Source organism: Puma concolor, chromosome A3 (assembly GCF_028749965.1).
Source record: "Puma concolor isolate L17-30 chromosome A3, mPumCon1.1.hap2, whole genome shotgun sequence".
Taxonomy (NCBI): domain Eukaryota; kingdom Metazoa; phylum Chordata; class Mammalia; order Carnivora; family Felidae; genus Puma; species Puma concolor.
In genome coordinates, this window is record NC_141669.1 from 20,154,762 (window position 1) to 20,182,491 (window position 27,730).

Sequence of the window (27,730 nt, forward strand, 5' to 3'; positions counted from 1 at the left end):
AGGTGAGAAGCAGCCTAGATAAAAGCTTTCTTCCTGGTTGTCATCGGCTACAGAAATGGTGCTGATCCAGGGATTTGTGGTAGTTAACTTTATGTGTCAATGTTACTGGGCTAAAGGATGCCCAGAGAGCTGGTAAACTATTTTTTCTGGGTACATCTGCGAGGGTGTTCCTGAAAAAGATTAGCATTTGAATTGGTGGACTGAGTAAAGATCTGCCCTCCCCAATGTAGATAGGCATCATCCAATCCACTGAGGGCCCTAATAGGACAAAAAGGCAGAGCAAGGGTGATTTACTGTCTTTGCTTGAGCTGAGACATCTATTTTTTCCTGCTTTTCCACATCCACACTCCTGGTTCTTAATGCCATTGACCCCTGATTCTCTAATTGGCCTTTGGACTCAGATTTACACCATTAGCTCCTATAGTTCACAGATCTTTCTTTCAACTAGGACTGACTTACACCACTGGCTTTCCAGGTTCTGTAGCATACAGTAGATCATGGGACCTCTCATGACCAATTCCTATAATAAATCTCCTTTCATAAATAACTATATAACTATAACTGTCTATCCTTTTGAATTTTGTTTGTTTCTCTGGAGAAGCCTCATTAATACAGTATCTCTACATAATTTCCCCCAAATCAAGAAAGGATTGAATGGATGCTAGATTCTCATTCTTTATTTCAGTTTACCTGCTTGACCAAATGTGGAATGTCGTGGAATCAGCTCTTGTATATTTGTCACGATTTTGTCACCTTAAAAGGCAAAAAGAAGAGATTTGTTGATTCATGTACCAGGAAGTCCTAAATATAATTCTTCAGATCAGACTGGGTTTCGAGGTTTAAATAATGTCATTAGTTTTGTCTTCCCATCGTTGACTTGTTTGTCTTGGAGTTAGCCTCCTAGCCAGGTAGCCTCTCCCCACCTGGTAGCAAAGATGGCCTCTGGAAGCAATAGCTATTACATTATTTTTCCTTCGTGTCTTCCTTGCTAGCTCCTTCAAAAGTCCCAAGGATGACTCTGATAGACTTGGCTTGGACCAAGAGAACCCATCACTGCAATCAGGAGAAGGAAGTCCTTTAATGGTTAGCTCACATTATAAGCTCACCATGTGTGGGAAGACCAGGCAAGAGACTGGCCATCCTGTTGGGTAGAGGAGGAAAAATTCTCAAAAGGAACATAAACTGGACAGGTAAAAGTAATGTATCAATACACTTTTATAAGTGTCAACCTACTTGCAAAATCCTAATTCAAATTAGCAGGGAATAGGGTGGGAGATGTGAACAATACAAAGATTTAGAAGATATGCTTTTTGTCCTTAAATAGCATATAATCTAGTTTGTTGTGAAGCTTATCACATTCCTTATTTAATAATTTGAGGAAACACAAATTACTTCATTAGAAAACATTTTCTGAGTGCTTACTTAATACCAGACATCATGCTAGATTTCTGTCATACAAAGGCTCTTCTCACAAGGACCTTACAATCAGGTAGGCAAGACAAACAAACTAGTAAAATTTTCCATGCGGGGCCACAAGAGCAATGATAGACAGGGACAGGTGCCATCAGAGCCCTCAAAAGGCACCTATTTAACTCTAGGGTCAGAGGAGCTGATGCATGAGCCAAAGCTTGAAAAACAGGTGGGGGTCAGATGATGTTGGGGGGTGTGGAAGAGTCTTGCAGGCAGAGGGGCTCGTGGTGCAGGGGTTCAGGGGCATGAAACAGGGTACTATGTTTGAAGAAGTATAGATATTTCAAATGGAGCACAGGAGGGGTGCAGGGAGAGAAAAGCTGAAGAAAGCCAGATCACAGAGCCCCACGCCAAGCTCACAGAATGGAGTTTACCCCTGAAGGATTCTAAACAGGGCAGGGATGTGTCCAGATTTGCAATTGAGCGTATGCTGCTCCTGGCAGCAGATGGAGTGAAGTGAGCCAGACTGGAGGCAGGAGGAGCAGTCAGAACACTGCCATGGGAGACACACAAGATATGAGGAAGACTTCTTTACCGAGAATGCCAGCTAATAAAATAGGAGAAGTGGCAAAATCGCGATCCCAGTTCAGGCAAGGACTATGATTATCCACAGATGCTAGGATAGCATGTTTCCAATGGAAAGATAGATCTTTCCAATGGAAAGATCTAGTGGCCATCACATGAACCTCGAGGTCAAACTTAGCACAAGGAAACAATTCAGTGTTCTTGCCTTCTGTTGTGATGCAGGAAGACACATAACACTTCTTATCCAGTATTCTTTCCAAAGATATTTAATCTGAATTTAATCATGAAAAACAGACAAATCCAGAATGTGGAAGATTGTCTAAGAAAAATGGCTGGAACTCTTAAAAAATGTGGCATATAGAAAACAGAAATACAAAATGTGAGGGGGATATTCTAAGTTGAAGGAGGTTATGGAGACCCAACAACCACGTACATATGGAATCCTTAATGAGATCTTTGATAAAAACCTTGAAACACCCATAAAAAACATTTTGGGGACAATTGGGGAAATTTGAGTATGAACCAAATATTAGATATTAGTTTTCTTAGTGTGATAATGACGTCATTCCTACATAGAATATCTTTATTCTTAGTTGATCTGGAGAATTGAAGAGTGAAGCGTCTTGATATTTTCAATCTACTTTCAAGTGGCTCCATAAAATGTGTGATGTATATATATGTACATATGTGTTATATATGAGTGTTTGGGCATATATGATATATGTGTGATATGTATGGGTGCTCTTTCATATCTATGTCATATGTGTGTGTGTGTGTGAGAGAGAGAGAGAGTGCAATATGGCAAAATGTTAATAATTTATGTTTAGGTGGAGAATATATGAGTTCTTACACTATTCTTTCAAGGCTTTTGTAGGTTTAAACACTATGAGAAAGAATAAAAAGGAGAAGAAGAAGACCTAACAAGGGCTCGATCCAAGACAATGACGGCAGGTTTGGGGAGGAAGGTTGGAGTCCAGAGAAACACAGAACTCCCAGGAATCAGTTCCAATCTGGAATAATGGTAGGGGATTCACTTGGAGTGAAGTTATGGGAGTAGGCCCTGTCAGGAGTCCCAGCCCTGGCTAAAGGTTTAATGAGGTACTGTCTTTTTTTTTTTTTTTTTTTTAAGTTTTAAAACAGATTTTACTTTTTTTAAGAGCTATTTTAGGTTTACAGCAAAGTTAAGTGGAAAGTACAGACAGTTCCCATAGATCTCCTCTCCCTGCCCTCCACAAAGCCTCCCCCACCATCACATTCCCCATAGGAGTGGGACATGTATTGCAATCCATGAACGTACATTGGCACATCGTTCTCACCCAGAGTCTACAGTAGGGTTAATGAGGTACTGTCATAATGCAAACAGTGGCAGCACCACAATAACAGCAGCACTTAACTTACCCCACGGGGAGGCGGAGGGCAGTGACTAGGCATCGGGATCCTGGGTTCTAATCCCAGCTCTACCACTAAGCAGCTATGTGTGGATGAGTGTAGCTCTTCTGGGGCTCTTCCTGACAAGGAGAAGATTGGACCAGACATCCTCCGAGGTCCCCTTTAACCTTCTGCAAGTGCATAGTTGTACTTATCCTTCCTTATTGATGTTACTCAGAGCCATCTGAGCTAAGCATTAGTGAAATTTTGTCATGCCTGCCATTTCATTCTTTCAGGCTTGATTTATTTCTCCAACCCTTTTGGCCACCCTCCTTTGAGAGCCTGCCCTTGACTAGATGAGGTTCTCGCTGAACACTGATCCTGAAGTAAAGCTTTCATAGCTGCCAGCTCCTGACCCCATCTGCCCCCTGACTTCACAGCAGGACTCCTTCCCAGACTCCTGGATATGGCTTTCTATTGACAGCTCTTCTGATTTTGTCTTTGTTACAAAGCTAATACACACTTATGATAGAAAATGCAGAAAATGTGGGAAACTATGTAGAAGAATATTTAAATTGCCCACAATTACATCATTTCACTGATAGTACTATTAATTTTTTTCTGAATGGATAGGAGTGGGTTTATATACGTGTGTTGCATGGCTGATCTCTTATATACATATTTTTGTATTCTTATTTTTAACTGAATTGTATACATAATTTTTTTTATTTTTAAAGTTTTTATTTATTTTCATTTTGATTATTTAAAAGCTTTATTTATTTTGAGAGAGAGAGAGAGAGAATGAGCAGGGGAGGGGCAGAGAGAAACAGAGAGAGAGAATCCCAAGCAGGCTCCACACTGTTTAGCAAAGAGCTCAGTGCGGAGCTCGAACTCACAACCTGAGCCTTTGTGGAGGGCGGGGGGAGGGAATCTATGGGAACTCTCTGCACCTCCCACTTAACTTTGCTGTAAATCTAAAATGGCTCATGACCTGAGCCAAAACCAAGAGTTGGATGCTCAACTGACTGAACCACCCAGGCATCCCTGATTTTTTCAGACTTAACATATCTTGGGCACTTTCCTGTGAGCAAATGGGACAGATTTCTTTTTCAGAATTTTACAAGCATGGGAGGTCATTTTGGATCCTTATTATAATGAAACATATTGTATACTCAAGAATGAAATAAATGAAACATTTAAATGTTTCTTTATCCTTATTTGTATCTCTGTGTATAATAAAAAGATTCAACTGTTTTCATATAAGATATTTTCCAAATGATTTGACAACTCTTGGATGCTTTCTTCTTGTTCTGATATAAGGCTGGCCTGTTACATCATCAATGCAATACCAGGGAATACCAGGATAGAGAAAGGACAAGGAGAAAAAAAAGAATTTCTCAGTTTATGATACTCTATCATTAATGGTAGACCCATATAACCACTTCTGGATAACAGTGGTGGGATTTGTAGGGGGTGTGTGTATAGTGAGTGAGTAGTCGGGGACAACCAGTTGAAGGGAATAAGGAAATGAATTAAATAGGATAGGGATAGGTGTGGGGACACATACAATAAGTACTTGGGAGATTTCTTCTCTTCTTTTCTTACTAATGCTAAATAATAAAGTTTAATTTTAATGTATTGTGTGTGTGTGATTGTGTGTGTGTGTGTGTGTGTGTGTGTGAGAGAGAGAGAGAGAGAGAGAGAGAGAGAGAGAGAGAGAGGAGTGGGAGAGACATGTGAGGGGGGATGCATTCTAGAACTTTAAAAAAAAAAAAAACAGCACTGGGGCACCTGGGTGGCTCAGTTGGTTGAACATCCTACTCTTGATTTCAGCTCAGGTCATGATCCTAATGTCGTGGGATTGAGCCCCACGTCGGGTTCTGCACTGAGTGTAGAGCCTGCTTGGGATTCTCTCCCTCTCTCCCTTTTCCCCTCTCCCCCACTTGTACTCTCTTGTTTTAAAGTAAAACCTTTAAGAAAATCACTAATCATGAGCACTTTCTAATGTCATTAAATTAATTTTAAAACATTCTAACAGTTGACAGGTGGATATTGCTTACTATTTCCAAGGAAGATCCTGAACCATTCAACACCCAAGCACTTAATATTTTGAGTCAAGAAGTTCAAACCACTTAATTTGTCTTCATGGCTTCCCTGGGAAACAAGGAAAAATAAGAAATTATTCTATACCCCCTCTTTTATATGCTATTTGTCTATAAATGCAGAAATTGTCATTATGCACTTCACAAAAAAGGAAATTCCATAAACAAGTGCATCTCTCTGAAATCACTTCTGACTCTCATAGAATATGTACATTGACCTGGCATTGTTTCCTACACACTCCCTGTAATCCTGCAACTTTCCAAATATATACATTTCTATGACCATCATGCTTATTATTTTAATGGCTATATAATATTCCATTTTATTGATTATGCCACAGTTTACTCAATTATCTTTATTGTGACATCTTTAGGGTCATTTCTAAATTATTTTAAGTATCATCAGTAGTGCTATGAATGCATCATTGTGCAAATGGTTTTTTTCCTTTTAGATTCTTGTCTCACTGATGTTGACTTTTATTATTTCATTTCATTTTTTCTAGGCTTGCAAGTATAATAGAACCTCTAAGATGTTTGATTTGTATTTATCTAATTCCTATTGGTGGTCTAGGCCATAGTTTCTATTTTCCTGTTTATGAAATTGTCTATTCTCATCCTTCTATACTCTGACTAGTTGCCACAGAGAAGCTAAAGATTAACCATAAAAATTGTTATTAGATCTAGATATTTTAGGAATCTAAGCTCCCACAAGTTATATTTGTCATAAATCGTTTTTACATTCTGTGGTCTTTCTTTTTTAAACTTTGTTCAGTTACATTATTTAATTTGATGCATGAATAGATGTTAAGAAGAAACTGTAACAGGAGTTGCTTACAGATTCATTTCCAATGATTTCCCTTGCCCTTGGAGACCTACTTATCACCCCTGCGATTCCTAACACCTGAATCCTCTGGTCTCAGAGCAAGAAGAGAAACTAGCATTGGCTCAAGGTTGAAGTGGGGTCTGGGACATCCTAGGAACATGGCCTCCTCCATGTGGAACGTGACTCAGAGCTGGGCTGTCCGTCCCCAGGGACATTACTATCAGCACTCTACTTTTTCCACTTCACTATTTGTTCCAGATGATTGTGATATCTCAGAATCAAACCTCTGACTGTCCCTTAAACCATGTAGTCAGGGACCAGAATTTATTATTCCCAGAGTTGCCTGTGGGTCCCAGGGGGAAATGAACGAGGATGGTGTGTTTGTTTTGGCTCTGACGTGCTTGCTCCAGGTCACTGTGATAACACAGCTGTCTCCCTTCCCTTATCCTGGGCCTGAACCAGGCACTGCACGCTTCCCTGGCTTGGGGCTAGAGGTGTGAGACAGATCCCAGCTCCACACAGAAGATGATCTTTATGGCTATTTCGGGCAGAACACACTACGTGTGTGTTGCCTGCCTCTATTCTCTGTTGTGCATCATACCTGCGTGGCAGCGCCTCGTGTCCAGGGAGCCGTGATGTTTGGATGCACGCTTGGCCACAGCAGCTATGAAGCGAGAGGTGCTCACATGGCTGCTGAGCCATATTCACAGACGCAGTCATTCTGCGCGGCTCTGGGCACTTTGACCACGGTGGGTCATCACACTGGAACTAAGCTCGCCTCTCTGATTCTGCTGAGGTGTAAATGATATGACCTGGGGTGAGAATCCACGAGCTGCCGGAGAGGCTGGGGAACATGATGGTTTGCGGATGGGAGTGCGAGAGGGGGAGAGGAGTATATCAATTGTCTACCACTGTATTTCAAAGAAGGCTTATTCTAAAACTTTAAGATAAAAGGATATATGTTGGTTTGAAAAAGTCCTATTAAGAGCTCTGAAAGGCATATCAACAGCCTGAATTAGGGAACTGCAAAAGCCAGTATGATATTCCTCGACTTACAGTGGGGTTACATCTTGAGAAATCCCTCATAGGTTGAAAATACCACAAAATAAAAATATATTTCGTACTCTTGACCTACAGAACATCATCGCAGCTCAGCCTCACCCACTTTCCATGTGCTCAGAACACTTCCATTAGCCTAGAGTTGAGTCAAATCATCTACCACAAGGCCTGTTTTATACTAAAGTGTTGAGTATCTTGGGGCACCTGGGTGGCTCGGTCAGTTGAGTGTCTCACTTTGGCTCAGGTCATGATCTCACAGTTTGCGGGTTCAAGCCCTGCATGGGACTCTGTACTGACAGCTCAGAGCCTGGAGCCTGCTTCGGATTCTGTGTCTCCCTCCCTCTCTGCTACTTCCCCACTCACACTCTGTCTGTCTGTCTGTCTCTCTCTCTCTCAAATAAATAAACATTAAAATAAATAAACATATAAAGTGTTGACTATCTCACATAATTTATTGGAGACTGCACTGAAAACGAAGAACAGAAGGTATGGGTGCAGATGGGTTGTCATTGTGTTGGCTGTTTACCCTTGGATCACATGACTGGGTGCTGTGCTCACTGCCACCGCCCAGTCTCACAAGAGAGGGTCGTCCACATATCGCAGTCCAGGGAAAAGATCCAAATTCAAAATTGGAAGTATGATTCCCACTCAATGTACATTGCTTTTGCACCATCGGAAAGTCGGAAATTTATAAGTTGAACCATCAGAGGTCAGGGAATGCCTATATTGAGGACATGGTTAGAGAGAGCCGTTCACACATGGGCAGAGAGAGAAATTTCAAGAATAAGACAAAGGAGGATAAGACTCAGGGCAAACCCTGTGTAAAGAAAGGGTCCAGGGTAGGTAAAGGAAAGGGCAGGACAGGGCTGTCCTTGGGAGGGCTGACCCAGGGCAATATGGCACACCAGCAATTTTGCAACCCTGTCCCCCACCAATAAACAGCTCTCTGGGTACAATGCCACGAGTACCATTATTTGCCCAGTATTTATCACTGACGCTCTTTTTTAAAATTTAAGTATCTAGCTTCATCTAATATTATCTGGGAAATCAAGTTTGATATGCTAGTTATATATAAATTTCTTATATATTAAAACAAACACATAATTATTATATATATTATATATTAAAGGATAAATATCGGTGAAGCGCCTAAAAAATCTCAGGTACTGATCAGTAGTATGTGTGCCATTCTCTGGAAAATCCATCCACCCTTCAGCCCACAGCCCATACCTAAGCCGTCATCATGTCTTACTGGAATTATCTGAACTTTGCTCAGAAAACTCTCTTCCTTCTCTCCATCTCCTACTGTAGGCAAAGTCAGGCTCACTCATCAAATTTCAACCTGGCCTTCACTTCCCAAGGAAATGCACCCTCCCCCCAACTGCTACCCCTCTAGACTGGGGAAGGGCTCTTACCATATGATTCCATATTGCTCCCTCTTTCCTTATTTACTGACTACACTTGTTACTATCACTGATTTCATTATAGCTGCCCTGTGAACAACACAAGGGTTGGGGGCACTGACCCCTGCACAGTAGAAAATCCACATGTAACTTTTGACTCCCCCAAACTTAACTACAAATGGCTTATCGTTTTCCAGAAGCCTTACTGGTAACATCAACATTTGATTAACATGTTTCGTATGTTAGATGTATTCTATCCTGTATTCATGCAATAAAGTAAAGCTAGAGAAAAGAAAATGTTATTAAAATCACAAGGAAAAGACATTTACAGCCCTGCACTGTATTTATTGAAAAATGTCTGCATATAAGTGGATCCACACAGTTCAAACCCGTGCTGTTCAACGGTCAACCGTATTTCCAACACTCCATTGAAGGTGAACTCTGCCGGGGCAAAGAAACATTCATCTTTTTCATCATTATATTAGCAGGCCGAGCTCATTGCCAAGTACATTGTAGCACTCAACTAGTTGTTGAATGAATGAATTCCACTGTTTGGCACCCCTAAACAATTCTCCCTTTTATCAAAATCTTTTCTTAGCTGACTTTCAATTTTCAAAATATTTAGACCTCTGGATTTAAAGGCCAAGTGCATAACTGGCTTATTTGTGCGATCCAGCTAGCCAGTGAGATGTTTCCTGGCAGACAATCTACTTGAAGTTCTTCAAATCACGCTATGTTGCGGGGTCCTCTATGTGTGGTGGCTGTCAGCAGCCTCCAGGGTTAGACTCCAGGGTTCCAGCCTCCAATTTCTCACTTATTGTGTGACCTTGAGCAAGTTATTGAGCATCCCATGACTCGATTTCCCCATCTGTAAAATCATACCCACTTCATAATAAGTTTTTTAAAAATGTTTTTAGCATGGTGCTTGGCACACATAAGCACTCAGTAAATTATCATTATAGCTACTAGATGCCTTTCTCTCAACACACTCCAGTTCATTACCATCTCTTTTTAAAAGTGTAACCAGTCAAAATTAAACACAACCACTCTAGTCTGACTAGAGTAAAAGGTGCAGGAGGCTAGCAACACCCAAGTTTTAGATATTTTACTTATTTTAATGCACTGTAAGATCACACTGGTTTTGGTTTTGGTTTTAGTAGCCAAATCATACTGTTGAGCCATATTGACCTTGCATTTACTATGGGGCACCTGGGTAGTTTAGTTGGTTAAGCATCCAACTTTGGCTCAGGTCATGATCTTGCAGTTCGTGAGTTCAAGCCCCACATCAGGCTCTGTGCTGACGGCTCAGAGCCTGGAGCCTGCTTCTGATTCTGTGTCTCCTTCATCTCTGCCCCTCCCCTGCTCATGCTGTCTCTCTTTCAAAAATAAATAAAAGAAATTAATAAAACCTTCAGACCTTTTTGTGTGAATTTCTGTCCAAATAGCACGCACTCTTCCTGTCTCTTAACAATTAATTGATTTTTTTTAATGCAGAGCTTTTGCATTTGTTCTTGTGAGTTTTAATTTTGTTGTCTTAGACATGGTATTTCAGTTCATAATGATCATTTTGAAGTTTGATGACATTCTACCATATTTGTTATCATTCTTAGATTGATGGCATCTGCAAATTTAAGTACATTTTAAAATGGTATATATAAATCATCCATAAAGTTGTTGAACAGAAAGAATCCAAGGGAAAAATCCACATAACTTTAGTAAAGTCTCTGCAATTCAACATCAATGAACCAGCAGCATTCTTCATATGAAATCACCCAGCCTAGAAATCATCCATCTTGTCCATTAGGATTCTAGATTCCACTTCTCAATTAAGATGCCTGCAAAAATTGGGGTCCAAGGATGTTTGTTGAGGTACTATTTATAAAAGCAAAAAATAGAAAACAATCTCAATGTCCCATAAACGGTAATTGATTGAATACATTTTTGTACATACTTTCAATGGACTATTCTTTGTCATTGCAAAAAAAATTAAAATTCTGCAGATTCATGGTTTCCAAACTTATTTTTAGCCATAGATATTACAGAAATTTGCTGGGTTTGCTCCCTAGTTTTTATTCCCTCTTCTTTTTTTATTTATTTATTTTTTAATGTTTATTTATTTTTGAGAGACAGAGAGACAGAGTGTGAGCGGGGGAGGGGCAGAGAGAGAGGGAGACACAGAATCGGAAACAGGCTCCAGGCTCTGAGCCATCAGCCCAGAGCCTGACGCGGGGCTCGAACTCACGGACCGCGAGATCGTGACCTGGCTGAAGTCGGACGCTTAACCGACTGCGCCACCCAGGCGCCCCTTCCCTCTTGTAATAATATCACTCTGACATTCCAAGGGGGAAAGTTCCCTTTCCCACTGGTGTATTGTTAGTGAAACTAAAAATAAATAATAGAGTGACTTTTGCTTTCCTAGCCAGAGGGTGTACCCCTGACCCAACCTAGACAAGTGGACTCTCTCTTCTAGCACTTTAAAAATAAAAACTTGGAAGTGATGCATCATAGCAGCCATGCCCTCATCCAACTGGCTATTAATCCTTGCTGCCGGGAGCCCAGAGCTGCCCTGGCTCCTGCCCTTTCTGATTCTAACTTTTCACCTATGCCTTTGGTTCGATGAACTATGCATAACCTTCCAATGAATTGCATTTTTGTTTAAGCTACCTAGTGTTAATTTCTGTTGCTTAAATCAAAAACTCTATGTATGGTGACAGACGGTAGCTACACTTGTGGGAAGCATAGCATAATGTATAAAGTTGTGGAATCATTACGTTGTACACCTGAAACTAAGGTAACATTGTATGTCAAGTATACTTCAATAACAAATAAATTTAAAAATTAATTTAAAAACTCTAACTCTAGAGCGCTTTAAAATCTTGTTAAACCATTTTAAAATTTCCAATATATAAAACAAACAAACAGGGGCGCCTGGGTGGCGCAGTCGGTTGGGCGTCCGACTTCAGCCAGGTCACGATCTCGCGGTCCGTGAGTTCGAGCCCCCGCGTCAGGCTCTGGGCTGATGGCTCAGAGCCTGGAGCCTGTTTCCGATTCTGTGTCTCCCTCTCTCTCTGCCCCTCCCCCGTTCATGCTCTGTCTCTCTCTGTCCCAGGGATGAATGGATGTTGAAACAAACAAACAAACAAACAAACAAGCAAAAACAGAGTGTCTGTGTTAATGGGAGGTCTAGCCACTTGGCTACCTCTTGCCCTGTACAGCAAACGGACAAGGCTCTCCAAATACAGTGTAAAATACAACAAATACAGTGTAAGATACAAGTCGCCTTTCACGGATGTAATATCTTCCCTTCCCTTGCTGGTGATGCTAATGCAGTTTTCTTCGATTACCTGCATTGTCTCTATTTTCTGCAAGTCTTCTTCTACTGTTTGTTTTATGTTTTGTTCTCTATCTTTCATCTTAGATGCTTTTCTTAAATGTCTGATTATCTTTGGCTTTCAGTTCATATTTAAAACAACTCACTAAAATATGATCAGAAATGTAGATGGACAGGAATGGTATCCAATTCTCCTGTTTTCAGCTCCACTCTTTACATCTGGTTCTTAGTGCCCTTGATTCCTGAGAATTCCTGGAGCTCTGCTGTCCAAATTGCCTTGTTCTCATTGGCATCTTCTTTGTAGGCACTTGCTTTCCCCTTTCTTCGTCCTGCCAAGTGAGTTCCATGCATTCACTTATTTTCCATCTTCCAAAAATGTGTTGTCATCAATGGTCCTGTTATCTCCTCTCCTAATCTTTTTATCCTTGTGGGTTCTTCTCTTTCTTATTCCCTTAATGTAATTCTAAGGTTGGTTTGTTTGTTTGTTTTTAGTTGAAGCAGGGATAACGGTTGGAGTTCATTTCACTAGAAAATTCTATCTACCTTTTCTATAATAACCATGGTTTCTTTTTATAGTAAAAGCAAAGAATGGTGTTTTTAACTTTTTTACATGTTTTTTAACATGTTTTTTTCCTTTTTTACACGTTTTAACATGCAGTACCTGTGACATTCTCATTTTGCCTATCAATAGTCAAAAACCAATTAACTAATTGATTAACAAATTGATTCAAAAAGGAAATAAAGATGGTTACTATGACTGGTCCTTGATAAATTCGTATTGGTTCCAAGTGTTCATTTAATTATTTTCTAGGTATTCACAACAAGCAACCCTGTTTAACCAAGTGATTCTATTAATTATCAACATTTAACACCAAGCTGGTAATTAGCAGAACCCACAATTTTCCTTCATACAAGGTCAACCCAATTTCAATTCCTCTCTAGTTTCTCATGAATTTTTAAGGTTTATTGATAGTTACTTTGCAATCCTTTCTCCAAGACTTCTTAGGATCTTAGAAAGTAATTTATCTAGACGTGGAGGTTTTGTTTGTTAAAATAATTAATTCTAATAAATTACATCACCTACCTTAGGCTTTAATTGTCTTGTTGCTGTTTGTTCTAAATGTTTTCAGTTTAAAGACCATGGTAGACTTTTTCTGAGGGGAGTGGAATGAAACCACCTGGTATCCAAACTCTTCCTATGTGAGGGGATCCAAGATATGTAGGAGACAAGGCTCCACCTTCCACTATGGAAACCAAGGGAAACAGGTCTCCATGTTCTCTACTAAAGATATTAGCATGTGATCTACAATCAGTGAATCAGCTGCTACTATACAGGATTTTGAATATCGATGGAGTACTGTGAAGATACAGAAGGTGGGAGTTCTTTGTGCAGTGGTGAAGGAGTTGAAAGAACGGATGCAGAGGAATGGGCATCATTTGTCAGTGACACCAAAAGTAGCAACAGCAAGTAGCCAATGGTAGTGGTGTCAGTGATGGTGGCCTTATTTTGGTGGCATGATCTTGATGGTATTTGGATACCCAATCACTCTTGGTTCCTGGCTGGGTTTTGATCTTGGGCTTCCTATACTATTCTAGTGAATTTCTTTCCTGCCTAAGGTAGCCATAGTTAGTTTATGTTGTCTGGACCAAGAACCTTGACTAGTATAGAGAAACTGGTGCTGGGAAATGGTTGCTGGCAACAGAACCTTGGGGGAAATGGGTGGAAGAGAGAATCTGCTACCTGACCTTCTCTCTTCTAAGACAATGGGGCATGTGGCCCCATTGAAGTCCTAGGGCTCTTCCTCTGCTGGTGTCAGTACTTTTAAGCCTTGACATGTCAGTAATCAATATCATAAACTTCACTCACTCTCTGGTTACTTAAGACCAAGAGCAGCAAATATCATTCATATACAGGGGTGATATGTCCATGGCATACAATGATTGAAAAAAAGTTAAAAGATAAATAATGCCTCTGATCACTGTTCATTAAAAGCAACTATTTGCTCCTGCCAAACTACAGGAAAGTCAAAAAGAATGAAATCAGTGTGGAATGGTATCACTTCTTCTTTTGGATGTAGTTTGCCTAAAAGAAAACAGGTTACAAGCTCAAATCCTTAAGTTCTCAGATTGTAATACAAATTTTCTAAGACTGAAAAAGACAAAGGACAGAGGTAACTGAAAGCTAAACTCCATGAGTTGCCAAATTACAAAGTCAGCTGAATTCACAGCCTCACTAGGTCTCTGACGTCAAAGTTAAAGCATTGATCAGGAAAGTGTTGTACCTCAAACACTAGAAACAGAATATATGCAAAAGTTTGAAGAACTGAGAAAACCCTATTCCCCTAAACCTCACTGAGCCTCCACCAGCCCAGACAGGATCTGCTCCTATGTCTAATGAGGTTATTATTGCTTTACATGAAGATATATCTTGCAAAGAGAAGCCAATTATCCTTTCCTACTCTACCCCCTTCACTCCTCATTATCTCCAAACATAAAACTAGAATTAGGTATCAGCATGCCCAGGGGGGCCAATTAGAAAGGACAGCCTATGAGTTAATGATTAGCGCACACTGTGACAAGTTGCACACACACACACACACACACATATACACCAAGTTTTGTTAATTTATATGATTATGGGGAAAACACACATGGGAATAGATTTTTTAACAAAGAAAAACAAAATTTTAGATCCAGACTGAATTTATAGACATGGATGTATTTTCTAGAAATTTGAATTTAACATACTAATTTGAGTAGCTGGAAATGTTTCCACATATTTTCTTGGTGGGCTTTCTAAAATCTAGTCACAGTAGAGAACAGTGCTAAATAAGGCCGAGATACAATGTAGTGTAATGTTGAGGAAGTAGTTCAAAGACACTGGAAGGTAGAAATATCAGAGGACATTTATCTAATGTCCTCTTTCTATGTCCCCAAAGCAGTCCAGAAAATGCTCATGAAAGAAATCTTTGAGAGTGCTTTGGTGGCTATTCTAAGTCATCCAGGAATAGCTGTGATATGCTACAGCTGAAATGGACTCACCACCCCCCCCCCCCACCCCAATTCAATTATGGTGGACAGGGAAATGGGCCTGGCCAAGGATTCCTAACTATAGGGCTGCCAAGGGTTGAGCGTCTTTCGGGAGAAAAGGAGGGAGTGGTTTTCCAAAGCCAATGCGAGGCCATGAATAGACAAGGCTGGAGAGCCTGGGTTTGGCTCAGGCAGGACAGGGTAACTTCCTTAGAGATTTGGCATCTGGCCCCATTGAAGTCCTAGGGCTCTTCCTCTGCTGGTGCCACTTTTCAGATCTTAGAGTTCAGTATTTCACAGGTCCTTTCTGTATTCTTCCTTAGTGGTCAGGTTTGTAATTTTCTGAAGGTGTTTTTCCCCCTTCTCCAATTTCATTTAAACCATGCTCTGGCCAGGTTAGCCAGACTCTGGGCAAACCTGTTCCTTCTGGCTATGGTGCAACGCAGGTCTCCTTAGCCAAGGTCTGGAAAGCCAGATCTGACCTTCAGAAATCAACTGTCTGACTAGCGAGCCACTTCCCATGTTCTCTTCTCTCTTCTAAGCCATGCTGATCAATGGATGAAAATGATGCCATGGGTCTTCAAGTCCTTCAGTGTGTCCCAGTGGAAGCAAGCATCAGGCAGGCTGGAGATGGGAAATGATGGGTGGGGAACCAGTGGCTCCTGACAGTTGGGAGCAAGGACAGAACAAAAGGACGGAAGAGTGCGGGGCAAAGGGCATGGTAATGTCTGAGCTGTTTACTAGAAGCAAATGGATATGGGTTTGAACTTCTCATAGGAAAGGAGTCTCTTCTCCAGGGACCACAGGCAATAGCAGCTAATGAAAGGAACCTGACTGTGCTCTGGAGGGTGAACATAGGGGAACCAAAGGCAGCAAAGAGGGCGGGTCAGGAGAATTTGCTTAGTACTTTTAAGCCTTGACATGTTAGTAATCAATATCACAAACTTCACTCACTCTCTGGCAAAATCTGGTTTAGTGGAGGTGAAATCTGTCTGCAGCAGTCGTCTCCACCCCAGATGCTCAGGCCCTGATCTCATGGCAGCAGGCAGCTCTGTCCCCCTGTGTCCCTCCAGCCACCCAAGGCAGCTTCCAGGAACCTGGCCAAGAGCACGTCCTACTGACCCGGCCCGTGAGCTGTTTCCTGTGTTGTGGAGAGGCATTCTTTAGCCCTTGGATACCCACCTGCTCCTATACTTAGGTATTGTTTTTATAGGCTATTCTTTCCCTGCGGCTTCTGAGAAGTAGGTCAAAGTACCTGCTTCAAGGGAGAAGTGCCAGGGGTTCAAGTCACCAGGCCTGGAGTCAGGAATCCTGAGTTCTATTTCAGGCTTCACAGCTAATCAGCTACGTGACAATCTTAGGGGCACATTCTCCCCTCTGTTTCTCCCTGGACCCTTCTCTAGGCCTCATAATTTTTTTTTCCCTCTGAAGCTGAATCCCCTGGTGCTGTCATCTTCTTCCCTTTTCCTTCCTTCTGGAAGGCCCTATAAAGCTGTTGGCTGCTTAAGGCTGGTGCCCAGAGCAAAAGCTGCTGTAGCTGTTTGGCCGATGGGGTGATTAGAGGCTTCCGGGCAGACACAGTGCAGCTGGGGCAGCTGTGTGAGGGTGGAGCACCGCAAGCCAGGCTCCTGGACTGAAGGACGGGCCTGGTGGCATGCTGTGATGCTGAGGCCCCAGATGTGAGTGAGGCTCCTGGTTTTTACGCAACAGTTGTGGATTACCTCCCACTTCTGAGCCCCCCTTTCTCTGTAACACGGGGAAATTCAGCCTCTGGTTCATATGGAAACTCTGCCTTCCAAATCCAGGTAATAGGGGAGTGAAATACAGATGAGGAAGGGGAGCCAATATGTAGGTAAAAGGAAAGGAAGGGGGCATGGCCTTTGGACTTTTAGGAAGAACTACCCAGTTTATTTTATTTTATTTTTTTTTTTTTAATTTTTTTTTTTTCAACGTTTATTTATTTTTGGGACAGAGAGAGACAGAGCATGAACGGGGGAGGGGCAGAGAGAGAGGGAGACACAGAATCGGAAACAGGCTCCAGGCTCTGAGCCATCAGCCCAGAGCCCGACGCGGGGCTCGAACTCACGGAGCGCGAGATCGTGACCTGGCTGAAGTCGGACGCTTAACCGACTGCGCCACCCAGGCGCCCCTAGAACTACCCAGTTTAATATGCAATTGTTTTGGAGCACCTGAGTGGCTCAGTCGGTTAAGCATCCGACTTTGGATCAGATCACGATCTCATGGTTCATGAGTTCGAGCCCCACATCGAGGCTCTCTACTGTCAGCACAAAGCCCACCTCAGAGCCTCTGTCCCCCTCTGTCTCTGCCCCTCCCCCACTTGCACTCTTTCTCTCTCTCAAAACTAAAAATAAATGTTAAAAAAAATGAATAAATAAAATGCAGTTGTTCTGTGTACATGAGTGTGGACTACAAGGCATCAGTGTGTGGTGGGAAGAAAATGCATCCTGGGCAGAGTGTCCTGGGCTTGAATCCCTGCTTGATATTCACTACAGTCCTCTCACGTTTCTGGGCTTTAGCTTCCCAGCTGTAAAATGGGAGTAACACTATTGACCTTGCAAGGTTGCCGAGAGCCTTAGCTGAGATTACCTGTGCAAAGCGCCTGACCCAGAACCTGGCACCTAGTGCGCACGCAAGTAAGTGTTATTTCTTCTCCACTTTCCTTCCTGCCATACTTGCCACCATGTTTTGAGTTTCTGCAGAATCAGGAAAAGCCTAGTTAGGCTAGAAATCCCAACTCTGACTTTTCGTCCTCACCGCAGTTCACCTAAATAGTTGATATCTGCTTGATGTTTTTTTCATGGGCACACCATTCTGGATATTGGGACCCTTGGATTTTGCTCTTGTGTTTACACCGTGAGCCAGAAGACTGTGTCCTACCCCCACCCCGCAACTTCCTCATGGGGGTAACACCTGCCAGACATTTCACTCCATGAAGACAGTGTATTTCCCACTGTGCTGCAGACACCAGTGGTTAATGAGTCTCTTTTGTGTTGAACAGAATTGTGGACTGGGAGTATCTCCCCGTGTCCAGACCAAGCTTGACTCCAAATTCTCCCTTCCCTGTCAGCAGATCTCAAAGCCACCATCCTAAAACTGGAGACTACAGACAGAGCTTCTTTGTGAGTCATCTGGGGGTCTAGACTAAATGTGAGATCTGAGAACCCTCCCGGGATTTCCTGGGGGGGGGGGGGACAAAACCTGGAAACAGCAAGGGAGTAGCAGGGGATGATGAAGGCAGAAATAGGAAACATGGGTTTGGGGTACACAGAGAGAGCCCTGTTCCAAGAGTCCAGCAACCAGGATTATCCTTCCAGTTCTGTTTCTGCCCTGGGTGAGGAAAGAAAGAAAGAAAAGAACTGTGAGTTCCCACGGTATACTTTCATGTAGGTTTTTATATAAACTTCCCAATAGTCCTGCGGGAAGCTGAGATTCAGAGAGGGTAGATGACTGGCCTGCAGACACACAGCTCAGAATCTAGGAAAAAGCACACACAAATTAACCACCTCAGGTTGTTACCTCTCTCACTTCTCCTTGTGGGACAAAAAACCTCAAGCTTGGGGCAAGAGGAGAAACTAAGGAATAGGGTACTTGAAAGGCCAGGTGAATGTGTGAGACGCAGAGGAGGCTGGTTGGAGAAACCTTTAGGAAGCCCTGGGCTGGGCCAGAAGTTATTAGGGTGTGGGGCGTGAGCGTTCTGCCTCGGGTCTGTTTCTCACGCGGTCACAGAGGGTGAAGTAGGCCTGGGGCACAGGTGAAGGATCCTGCATGCAAATCGTATGATTTACACGTATAATCCGGGAGAGGTTTACAAGCAAGCGGGCTTCCTGCAGCAACTAGGGGGTGCGGTGGGGTAGGGTGCGCTTCCCGCGTCCCAGGCCCAGGAAGGAAGCTCTTTGGTAGCAAGCACCCAGCCAGAGATTGGCTGGAAGGAGGAGTTCTTAGTTCGGGAATGGGGCTTCGCTAAGGGAGCCAAGGAAGAGAGGAGAGTTATTCCTCAATTCCTCTTCCTTGCGCCCCCTGGCTTAGCCTACGCATCCTGGACAAATCTGGGGGAGGGTTGCACCTGCAGCTTCGGGCGCCCCTGCTGACCCTCGGGGCCCATTGGTTAGGGGTGATGTCTGTTGTCGTCCTGCGCATTCCGACACGAACGGGGAATTTGAGTGGGTGACTCCCCCAGGAACGCCGCATCTAGAAAACGCGCCGCCCTGGACCTGGGGGCGACAGGCTGGGAAAGGCGCGTCTGGGGGCTCTGGTTTCTGGCTGGGCTGCCCCGGCCGCTGCAGGCGGTGGGCGGGAATTTGCCAGGGGCGGGGCGGGGCGGGGGTCGGGGCGGCCTGGCAGTGGCCGAGCCGAGGGGGAGGGACGTTCATTAGCATAGCCTCCTCCCCTCCCGGCGCGGCCCTGCCCAGCAACCCGAGCGGAGGCCGGCGGCTGAATGGGCGCTCGGCTCCGGGCCCCGGCCCTCCCGCGTTCCACCCTCGCTCCGGCTCCCGCCCCGCCCCGGCCTCCGCCGGCGGCCGCCATCCGCCGCCCCGGCTGTGAATGAAAGGCAGGCGCCGCCGGCACTGGCTGCAGGCGACTCGGCGACGCGGCCTCCCAGGAGGCGCTCGCCCCGCAGAGATGTACGGTAAGGAGGGCTCTGCCTCCGGGCTCGCAAACTTGCAGGGCGCGGACCATTGTCCTCCTGCGGGGCCCGGCGAGGCCAGGGGACGCGGTCTCGGTGCCCGGCTGCGCTCTTTCTGTCTCTCTGTGCGCGCGCGCGGGTGCGCTGAGAGGACAAAGATGCTTAAGCCCGGGGACCCTGGGGTCCTCGGAAGTCCTTCGGGCCGGTCGTTTGCTGCGTGGGGCGGGTGGGCGGTGGTCCGTCAGGGGGCTGGGGGCTGGGGTGATCCCGAGCGGCTGCGTCCTGGGGAAAGCGGGTCTCCCTTGGAGCCGAGCTGGCAGAGAGCGTTGGTGGAGGTGATCGTGTGACAGCATTTGCAGAATTAACAAAAGGGTGTTGTGCTGGGGAGTTTTATGCGGGAAGCCGGTCTGGAATTGCGGTGAGAGCTCGCTGCCTTACGCTCGCCTCTGAGGATTTGGGGGGCGGCGCCGGTGCAGAGGGCTGGGGCACCAGCCAGTTCTGGGAGCCTCGTGTCGCCGCCCCTGGGTGGACGTGGCCTCTGCCTGTTCCTGCCGCCCGTGGGTCCCAGGTTCCCTAACTTCCAGCTGTGCCCTCCGCAGTGGTGAGGGGAGGAGACGCTGCTGAGGGTGCAGCGCAGCTCTGGGTCGTTGGCCACCTTCTGGCTGCCCCGACCTCTCTGCCTCCTTTCCCCAGCCATCCCCTCAGGTGACATGCAACAGTTAGCCAGACCCTCCTGATGCACTGTTCTGCTTCAAAATTTGCCCGGCATTTCTCTGGTTTGGAGGCAGTGTGGATGAAGAAAAGAAAGCGCTTTGGGTCTCCCATTGCACCTGTAATGAATGGAACACTGGAAACCCAGAGCAGTTTAGAAATCAACTGCGTTGCAAAGCCTCCAGACGCTCTGAGCTGCGGTGTGTGTATGTGTGTACGTGTGTGTGCGTGTGTGTGTGGGGGGGGAGGGAGAGAGAGATGTGATCCCAATGGACATAAGTCCATCAGCCACCAGAACTCAGGTTCTGGCAGCTATTTAGGGCCAGAGAAAGATCTGGAGCTGTGCTCATCTCCCATCCCCACCATCCCCTCTGCCAGGCTGGGCACCGGCTCAGGTGGCACCTGAGGGGTGAGTGTTGTGAGAAGAGCAAGTTCCCCATTTAACCCACCACGGAGACCGGCTCAGCTGCCTCTCTCTGCACACAGACTGTGAGTCACAAAGTTTGATGGAGGCAGAGGAGGACGCTGAGCATGGTACAAAGGCTCAGCGACTGGTGGGCCTATTTAGAGAGAGAGAGAGAGACATTCAGCCTTGTCATGAGTGTCCTTTCCTGCCCCGTTGGTCCCACACCTGCATTTCTGAACCAGGCTGACACATCAGCAGATCCTCTCCGCAAGTGTTATTTCTCTTGGATGCACCAAAGGGAGGGAGCTCGACCCGAGAGTGTGTTCTGCTGGCCAATGGGGACTCTGCAGGAAAGTAACAAGATGGTTGTTTTATAAGCTAGGAGGTTGTGAGGCTCCCAGAATAAAGGTATAGTTTCTTTCTTTCTGTTTCCCTCCCTATTCTTCCCTGCAGACCATGCAGCCGGAAGCTGCAGATCACTTGACAAAAGCATGTGATCGACTGCAGGGCACCTGCAGTGGGGAAGGAGTTAGGATAAGTCAGGCCCATCAGAATGGGTAAGAATTAGGAACCCTGGTTCTGCTGGGCCACCTCCCTGCATTTAGCCTGAGACAGTTTTGAAAACTGATCCCAGATGTCTGGACCTTGGGGGTCCCACCCTGCCTCTGTTGTATGAAGCAGATCAAGGGAGAGTTGGTTGGTACAGAAAGGTGAACTGGGAGGCCAACATATCTGGATGTTATTTTTGGACGCACCACAGATTTTCATTTCTCTGTTATGTTTTTATTCCTCCAGATGCAAACAGAGATGGTACTTCCTCCTAAATCATTCATAGAAAGATTGGAAGGAAGGGATCCTCTGTGCAGTTGCCTGCAGCAAGGGAAAATCACGGCAATGCTGGTTGGGAGATTATTCCTGAGTCTTGCTTAGCGCAAAGCCTTGTCTTGGAAGGTGTAAAAGGGAGCCCACTCTCCAAGGGGAGGGCTCGTTGGCCTGGATTTTAGTCCTGTCTCGGTTTTTGTGAAAAGAAAGGGTCCATGTGATACTTACAATCATTCTCTCTCCAGAAGTCAAGAGCGTGATGCAAAAAGGAGGGGACAGGGAGGTTGGAAAGGCAGAGAGTCACAGAATTCTTGTAGTTGGTTCTTATCTTCCCGTATTTTCCAAGTGATTTGTCCAAGGTGACACAGTTAGGTGGAATGGGGGAAAATGAAAACCGTTCAGTGCACCCCCCATGCCTTGGGTAAATGCTTACTAGGAAAATGCCACCAGGAATTTTATTGGCTAATGGGCCGCGAGTCCCCTGTGTGTGGCCAAAAGTCACCTAAGCTTTGGATAAAGGTGTCTCTTGACCACTCACCTTGATGACTTGATCCGCTATGAATTCGTAAAACCTGATTCCTGTTGGGGCGCCTGGGTGGCGCAGTCGGTTAAGCGTCCGACTTCAGCCAGGTCACGATCTCGCGGTCCGTGAGTTCGAGCCCCGCATCGGGCTCTGGGCTGATGGCTCGGAGCCTGGAGCCTGTTTCCGATTCTGTGTCTCCCTCTCTCTCTGCCCCTCGCCCGTTCATGCTCTGTCTCTCTCTGTCCCAAAAATAAATAAACATTGAAAAAAAAAATTTTAAAAAAAATAAAAATAAAAAAAAAACCTGATTCCTGTTGCCACCTCTCAGCTGCTTGGCGATCCTGAGCAGATCTCCCTCCCCTCTCCTCTTCTCCCCTCCTCACCTTACCTTGGACCCCAGCAACTCAGTCTTCCTGTGTCGTCAGCCTCTTCCATCCCCTTCCTTGTGTCTGTGGGAGAATAAGGGCCCCTTGTCTTGGCTGTAGGATACAGTGCCGTCTGGGACAGAAAGACTCCTAGAACTAGGGTCAGACTTTCTCAGTCTAAGAGCCAGTTCATGGCTGTGTAACTGCAGACAAGTGGGGCCATCTCTCAGAATTACATCTCCGTATAAAGTGGTAGAATGTCTCCCAGGTCTGTGGTGAGCCTCAAAGCTGGGCAATGGATGTCACGGTGCGTCAAGAGGTTCTGCGCTCACAAGACCGGTTGCTCGAGAGCCTCTCCCCTCCAGGTCCTCTTGGCCCTTTACGCTTCTCTCTTCCTCACTGCCAACCCCTGACGATGGCTGTTTGCATCTCCTCCCATCCCGGCTTAACCCACACAGGCCATCTTCCCTCGCTAGCCATTCAAGCCCCTTCTGCTTTCCCTTCACCAAACTCAACCTCAGCTGCCTTCTCGCCACTCACTCATTCCTAAAGCCCAGTTGCTTTCTGGAAATGGCTCTCCTAAGGGACACAGGTGACTTCCCACAGTCTTGTGTATCTCCATGAGCACAGATTGATAAGGAATCTGGAAAAATAAAAGCACTTTGTACTGAGGTAGAAAGGGTGTAGGCAAATTCTCTGAAAAAATGGGTTCCCCGTAGTGTTTCTCTGTGTCAGTTTCCCTATTTGTCTCTTTTGGGATTGGAGCCATGGCGGTCCTGTCCAGGAGTGTCCCACTTACCCACTGAGGGGAGACAGAGCTCTCTGAGAAATGCTACGAGGGCAGTGGGCCGTGGAGAGCAATTGGACGGGATGTCCCCAGAACCAGTCCCGACAGCCCGATCCCGCCAGAGCAGAAGCTGTTCCAACAGCTCACCTCCCATCCTCTAGGTGCTGCCTCATCCTCGACATCTGCCCTTCTTCAGGCTTTGTGATTGAGAACGCTGACTGTAGGGAAGTGAGCAACGGTGCACAACTTTCTGTGAAGATGCCTTACAGAGCACACACATGTGGCACCTATGTGGGTGGTGTGGAGAGGCTGCAGGGTGGAGCTGAGTCCCCCGGAGGTGCAAGGCTCACTGCTGCAGAAAAGCTCCGTAGTTCCTGCTGCTCCGTGTGGTAGGCAACTCCCACAACACACACACACACACACACGCACACGCGCGCACACACACACATCTGCACACGCATGTGCAACCTCCTCCCCCAAATCTTGAGGTTCCTGCAGCCCTGTGGTGTCGCGTTTGGCTTGGGACGGGAGCTGTGTGGCCCGCCTCCCCTCGTGCCCGCCCCCACTCCTCTAGTCCCCTCAGGAGAACAGGATCTCTCTTGCAGCTCACTGTTCAGCGAATCCAAAAGCAGTTTTTTTGCACATGTATAAAAGTAGAAAGTTAATATTACCTTATAGACAGTCCAGAAAAAGGAGGAGGGAAAAGACTGTCCACAATCCTACACACTAAAACCAACCTTTAAAAAATTACTATTACATAAATTACCACTAAGAGTTTGTACTCACCTGCTTTTGCCCATTCCTTGAGGTTTCTTGCCCCGTCCTGGCTGTGTTACCCTGGGCATGATGGTGAGGGAGCACCCGAGAGCCTCATAGCCTGGGTCTGAACTCTGACTCTGCCCTTCAGGCGACCTAGGACCTGAGCCTTCCTGAATCTGTTTCCTGGCTCTACGATGATGACAACGGCCACCCACCTCACTTCAGAGATTAATCAGGATAAGAGAGCTGCCCCTACTTTTCCCTTCCTTTCCCTCAATTCTCTCTCCTGTTTCTTAATAAAAAGGTTGCAGGGAAACAAATATATATGTCCCATAAGCTTAATGTTAGTGCTTGTGAGACCTGTTCCTTATATATATTTAAAAAAAAAAAAGAAAGAAAATCTAATTTGAAAAGCTTCTTGTTTTTCCTGGTAGTCATCCAATCTTTCTAGAAAATCTGGAAAACACAGTAAACTATAAACAAGTATAATTGCTTTTACTGTTTTGATATATTTCCTTCATGCATTTGTTTATGTGGTTGGAATTATTCATTTTACATATTTTTATATTGTATTTTTTTCTACTTAACATTAGAATATAAACATCCCTGCCGCTCCAAGTTAATGGCCACCATTTTTAATGTCGGTGTAACTGTCCACTGAGTGCAAGTGTGATTTCCTTATTGCACATTTAGGTTGTACTTACAGTGTTATAAGCCTGGGAAAGGTAGCTGGTACCCAAAGCTTTCTCTGAATTTTGGGATATTTCCCTAGGCTATTGCCCTCCAAATGGGTTGATCAAGATATATAAACATTTAAAATATTTGTTACATATTGTCAAATTGTTTTCAAATTGTATCAGTTATAATCCCACTAGCATTCTTGAGAGGACCTATCTTCCTGTACTCTCAAAAATATTAAATATTGAAAATTTTTTTTACCCCTAATCTTTGCCAATTTGATGGAAAAGTTGTATCATTTTAACTTGTATTCTTTATTTCTAGTGAAGTTAAACACCTGCTGTGTTTTTTAACCATTTGCGTTTTGGTGAACTTTCATAAGCGAGTGCTTGATTTATTGAGGATATTAACTACTTGCCTGTCATTTGCTTTATGCTTTGTGTTTTGAAGGGAAATAGGTATAATTTGTCAAGTATTTGTGCAGTGTCAGCTACATATGATATTCCATAGAGCATCAAGGGGGATACAGAAACATATAGAAGTTTTTTCCATCAAGAAAATTGCAATTTCAGTAGGTAACCAAGTGGTAAAACATGCAAAATTGTGAATGATACAAAGGTAGATTCAGTGTTGCAGGTAGAATGGAGTTACTCGTTAGATGTTCAGTCAGCAGAATCTCAAGGTGGAAGAGAGCACTGCGAGGTGGAGCCTTTTGGGAGGACTTCAGAGGGAGTCCGAGGGCTGGTGGAGCAGAGGGTAAGGGTGTGCCAGGTAGAGGCCCCAATGTGAGAAAGTGCACTGGGGTGGGGAGAGAGCAAACTTATCCAGAGAGAACTCGGGGCAGGTACTAATGAGGTTAGGTGGAGAATGACTCGAGATTTTGTCAGGATAAGGGCTTTTCACTTATCCCTCTGGGCGATGGGAGCTGTTGAAGATTTTAAACTGCCAAAAGGCTGATTTGCTCAATTGATCTTTTAGGGAAATAAAGCTGGGGTCACTGCACAGAATGGACAGGGAGATGAGGTGAAAATGAAAAGGAACAGAGGTAGTTGTTGCAACCACAGGTGGTAGCCAAAGGAGTGAGAAAACTTTGGACCAGTTACAATTGTGCATTTTCAATGGAAATGTTGGCCCCTTAAAAAAAAAAATAAATAAAATAAAATAAAGGCAGTAGGACTAGGGGCGGGGGGTAGGGGGATAAGGGAATTGAAACTTTTATTTTTGTTAAAGTTTATTTACATATTTTGAGAGAGAGACAGCACAAGTGGGGGTGGGCAGAGAGAGAGAGAGAGAGAGAGAGAAAGAAAGAATCCCAAGCAGGCTCCGTGCTGCCAGCACAGAGATCAATGTGGGGCTCAAACTCATGAAACCGTGAGATCACAACCTGAACTTAAACCAAGAGTTGGACACTTAACCAACAGAGCCCCCCCCCCCCCCCCCCCGCCCAGGGGCCCTGGGAATTGAAACTTAAAAAAAAAAAGCATTCCCATGCTTCATAAAATGTGGGTTATGTAAGCACACATAGAAAATAGTTTATTTTGAAATAGGTGCTAAATCACTTAGGGCTATAAAGTTATTATAATTTAACTTGTTCTAAAGATGATTTGGAACATATAATTTATACACATACATACACACATATAGATACACCTATCCTACAATAAATAAAGAGATCAAAGCAAAGAAAATCTAAGAATTACACAGAAAAAAGTAGCGCCAAGTATCAAGTTATTTCAGGAAATAAAAAAACACATACCAACAGGCCCTGTTGTAAATTCAGTTTTGAGTTTCCTACAGGAAATTCAGTTCTGAGATTCCTGTAGGCCAAAATAGAGGGGAAAAGTCATTTGTAAGACTCATAGCATCTGTAGGTATTTTTATTGTTGTTCAATTGTCTAGGCCAAAACCAGCTTTTTGAAATGCTGAGATGTGAGAGAAAATCCTCCCTGAGTTCCTGCTAAAAGAAGAGATGTTTCATAAATATTGGTCTAAATTAGATTTTTCTGTTGCAAATATAGTTCCCTTAATCTGCTCTATACCAGTTTGGAGAGTATTAGGACCGGTCCAAATACAAGTTTATGATTCTGGTTCCTCACCTTGAAATTGCTCCCGGCTCTGTCCTCGACTTCCTTCCTGGTTTGACACAAGCCAAGACTCGCTGAGGTTCTTGACCCACTTCACGGCTGCAGATATGAGTTCTCCTTCCATGGATGAATGTGAGTCTTCTAAGGGTTTTCTCCCTGGAGAAGCCATTCTTGTCTTTCCAGCTAGAGAAGCCGTCTGGTCACTCTCGTTCACGATCCTTAGCTTAACTCCCTGCACAGCTGTTTATCACCATCTAGTATTTCTCTTGTCTGTGCCCCCCTAGACCATCAGCCCCATGAAAGCAAGGAACTCACTTCTCTCTTTCCCTCCTGCCTTTTTAGGGCATAAGTCACTGCCTGGTACAGAGTAAAACACTCAGAAACCTCACTGAATGAATGAATCCTAGGTTAAGTGTCATCTTTTTTATTTACCTCTTTGTAACTTTTGACCCTCTACATGTTTCAGCCTTAAATGTGTTTTGAATAGCAATACAATTACTATTACTTCAGTTCCCATTCATTGGGCACTACTGTGTACCAAGCAGTAGTCTAAGCACTATTTATGTATTAACTGATTTAATCTTCCCCAAACTCTATGGGTCAGGGATTATTATTTTCATTTTAGAAATGAGAACATGAAGGCATTGAGAGCTTTAGTAACCTGCCCATGGCTACACAGTCATGTGATGAGGCTGGGATTTCAACCTAGGCAGAGTGTGGACTCCCCCTCCCTGACACAGTGCTGTCTCCATAATATTCTGAATGTTTCAGAGAATACAGGCCTTTCCTTTGCAGAGCTCACTCTACCTCACAGACTCACCCATGTGAGTGCAGAGCAG

The 27,730-nt window shown here is 44.5% G+C and overlaps 1 protein-coding gene across 3 annotated transcripts in view; it reads left to right on the forward strand.

Annotated features, from left to right (window-relative positions):
* Positions 1 to 19,582: 19,582 nt before the first annotated feature.
* The window catches only part of EFR3B (EFR3 homolog B), an 82,888-nt gene continuing 74,740 nt past the window's right edge, over positions 19,583 to 27,730 (forward strand). For all 3 annotated transcript variants that reach the window (XM_086700138.1, XM_086700139.1, XM_086700140.1), the window contains exon 1: positions 19,583 to 19,759. In XM_086700138.1, coding sequence (XP_086556264.1) covers positions 19,675 to 19,759 — 85 coding nt within the window. In that variant the 5' untranslated portion in view covers positions 19,583 to 19,674. The remainder of the gene's footprint in view (positions 19,760 to 27,730) is intronic.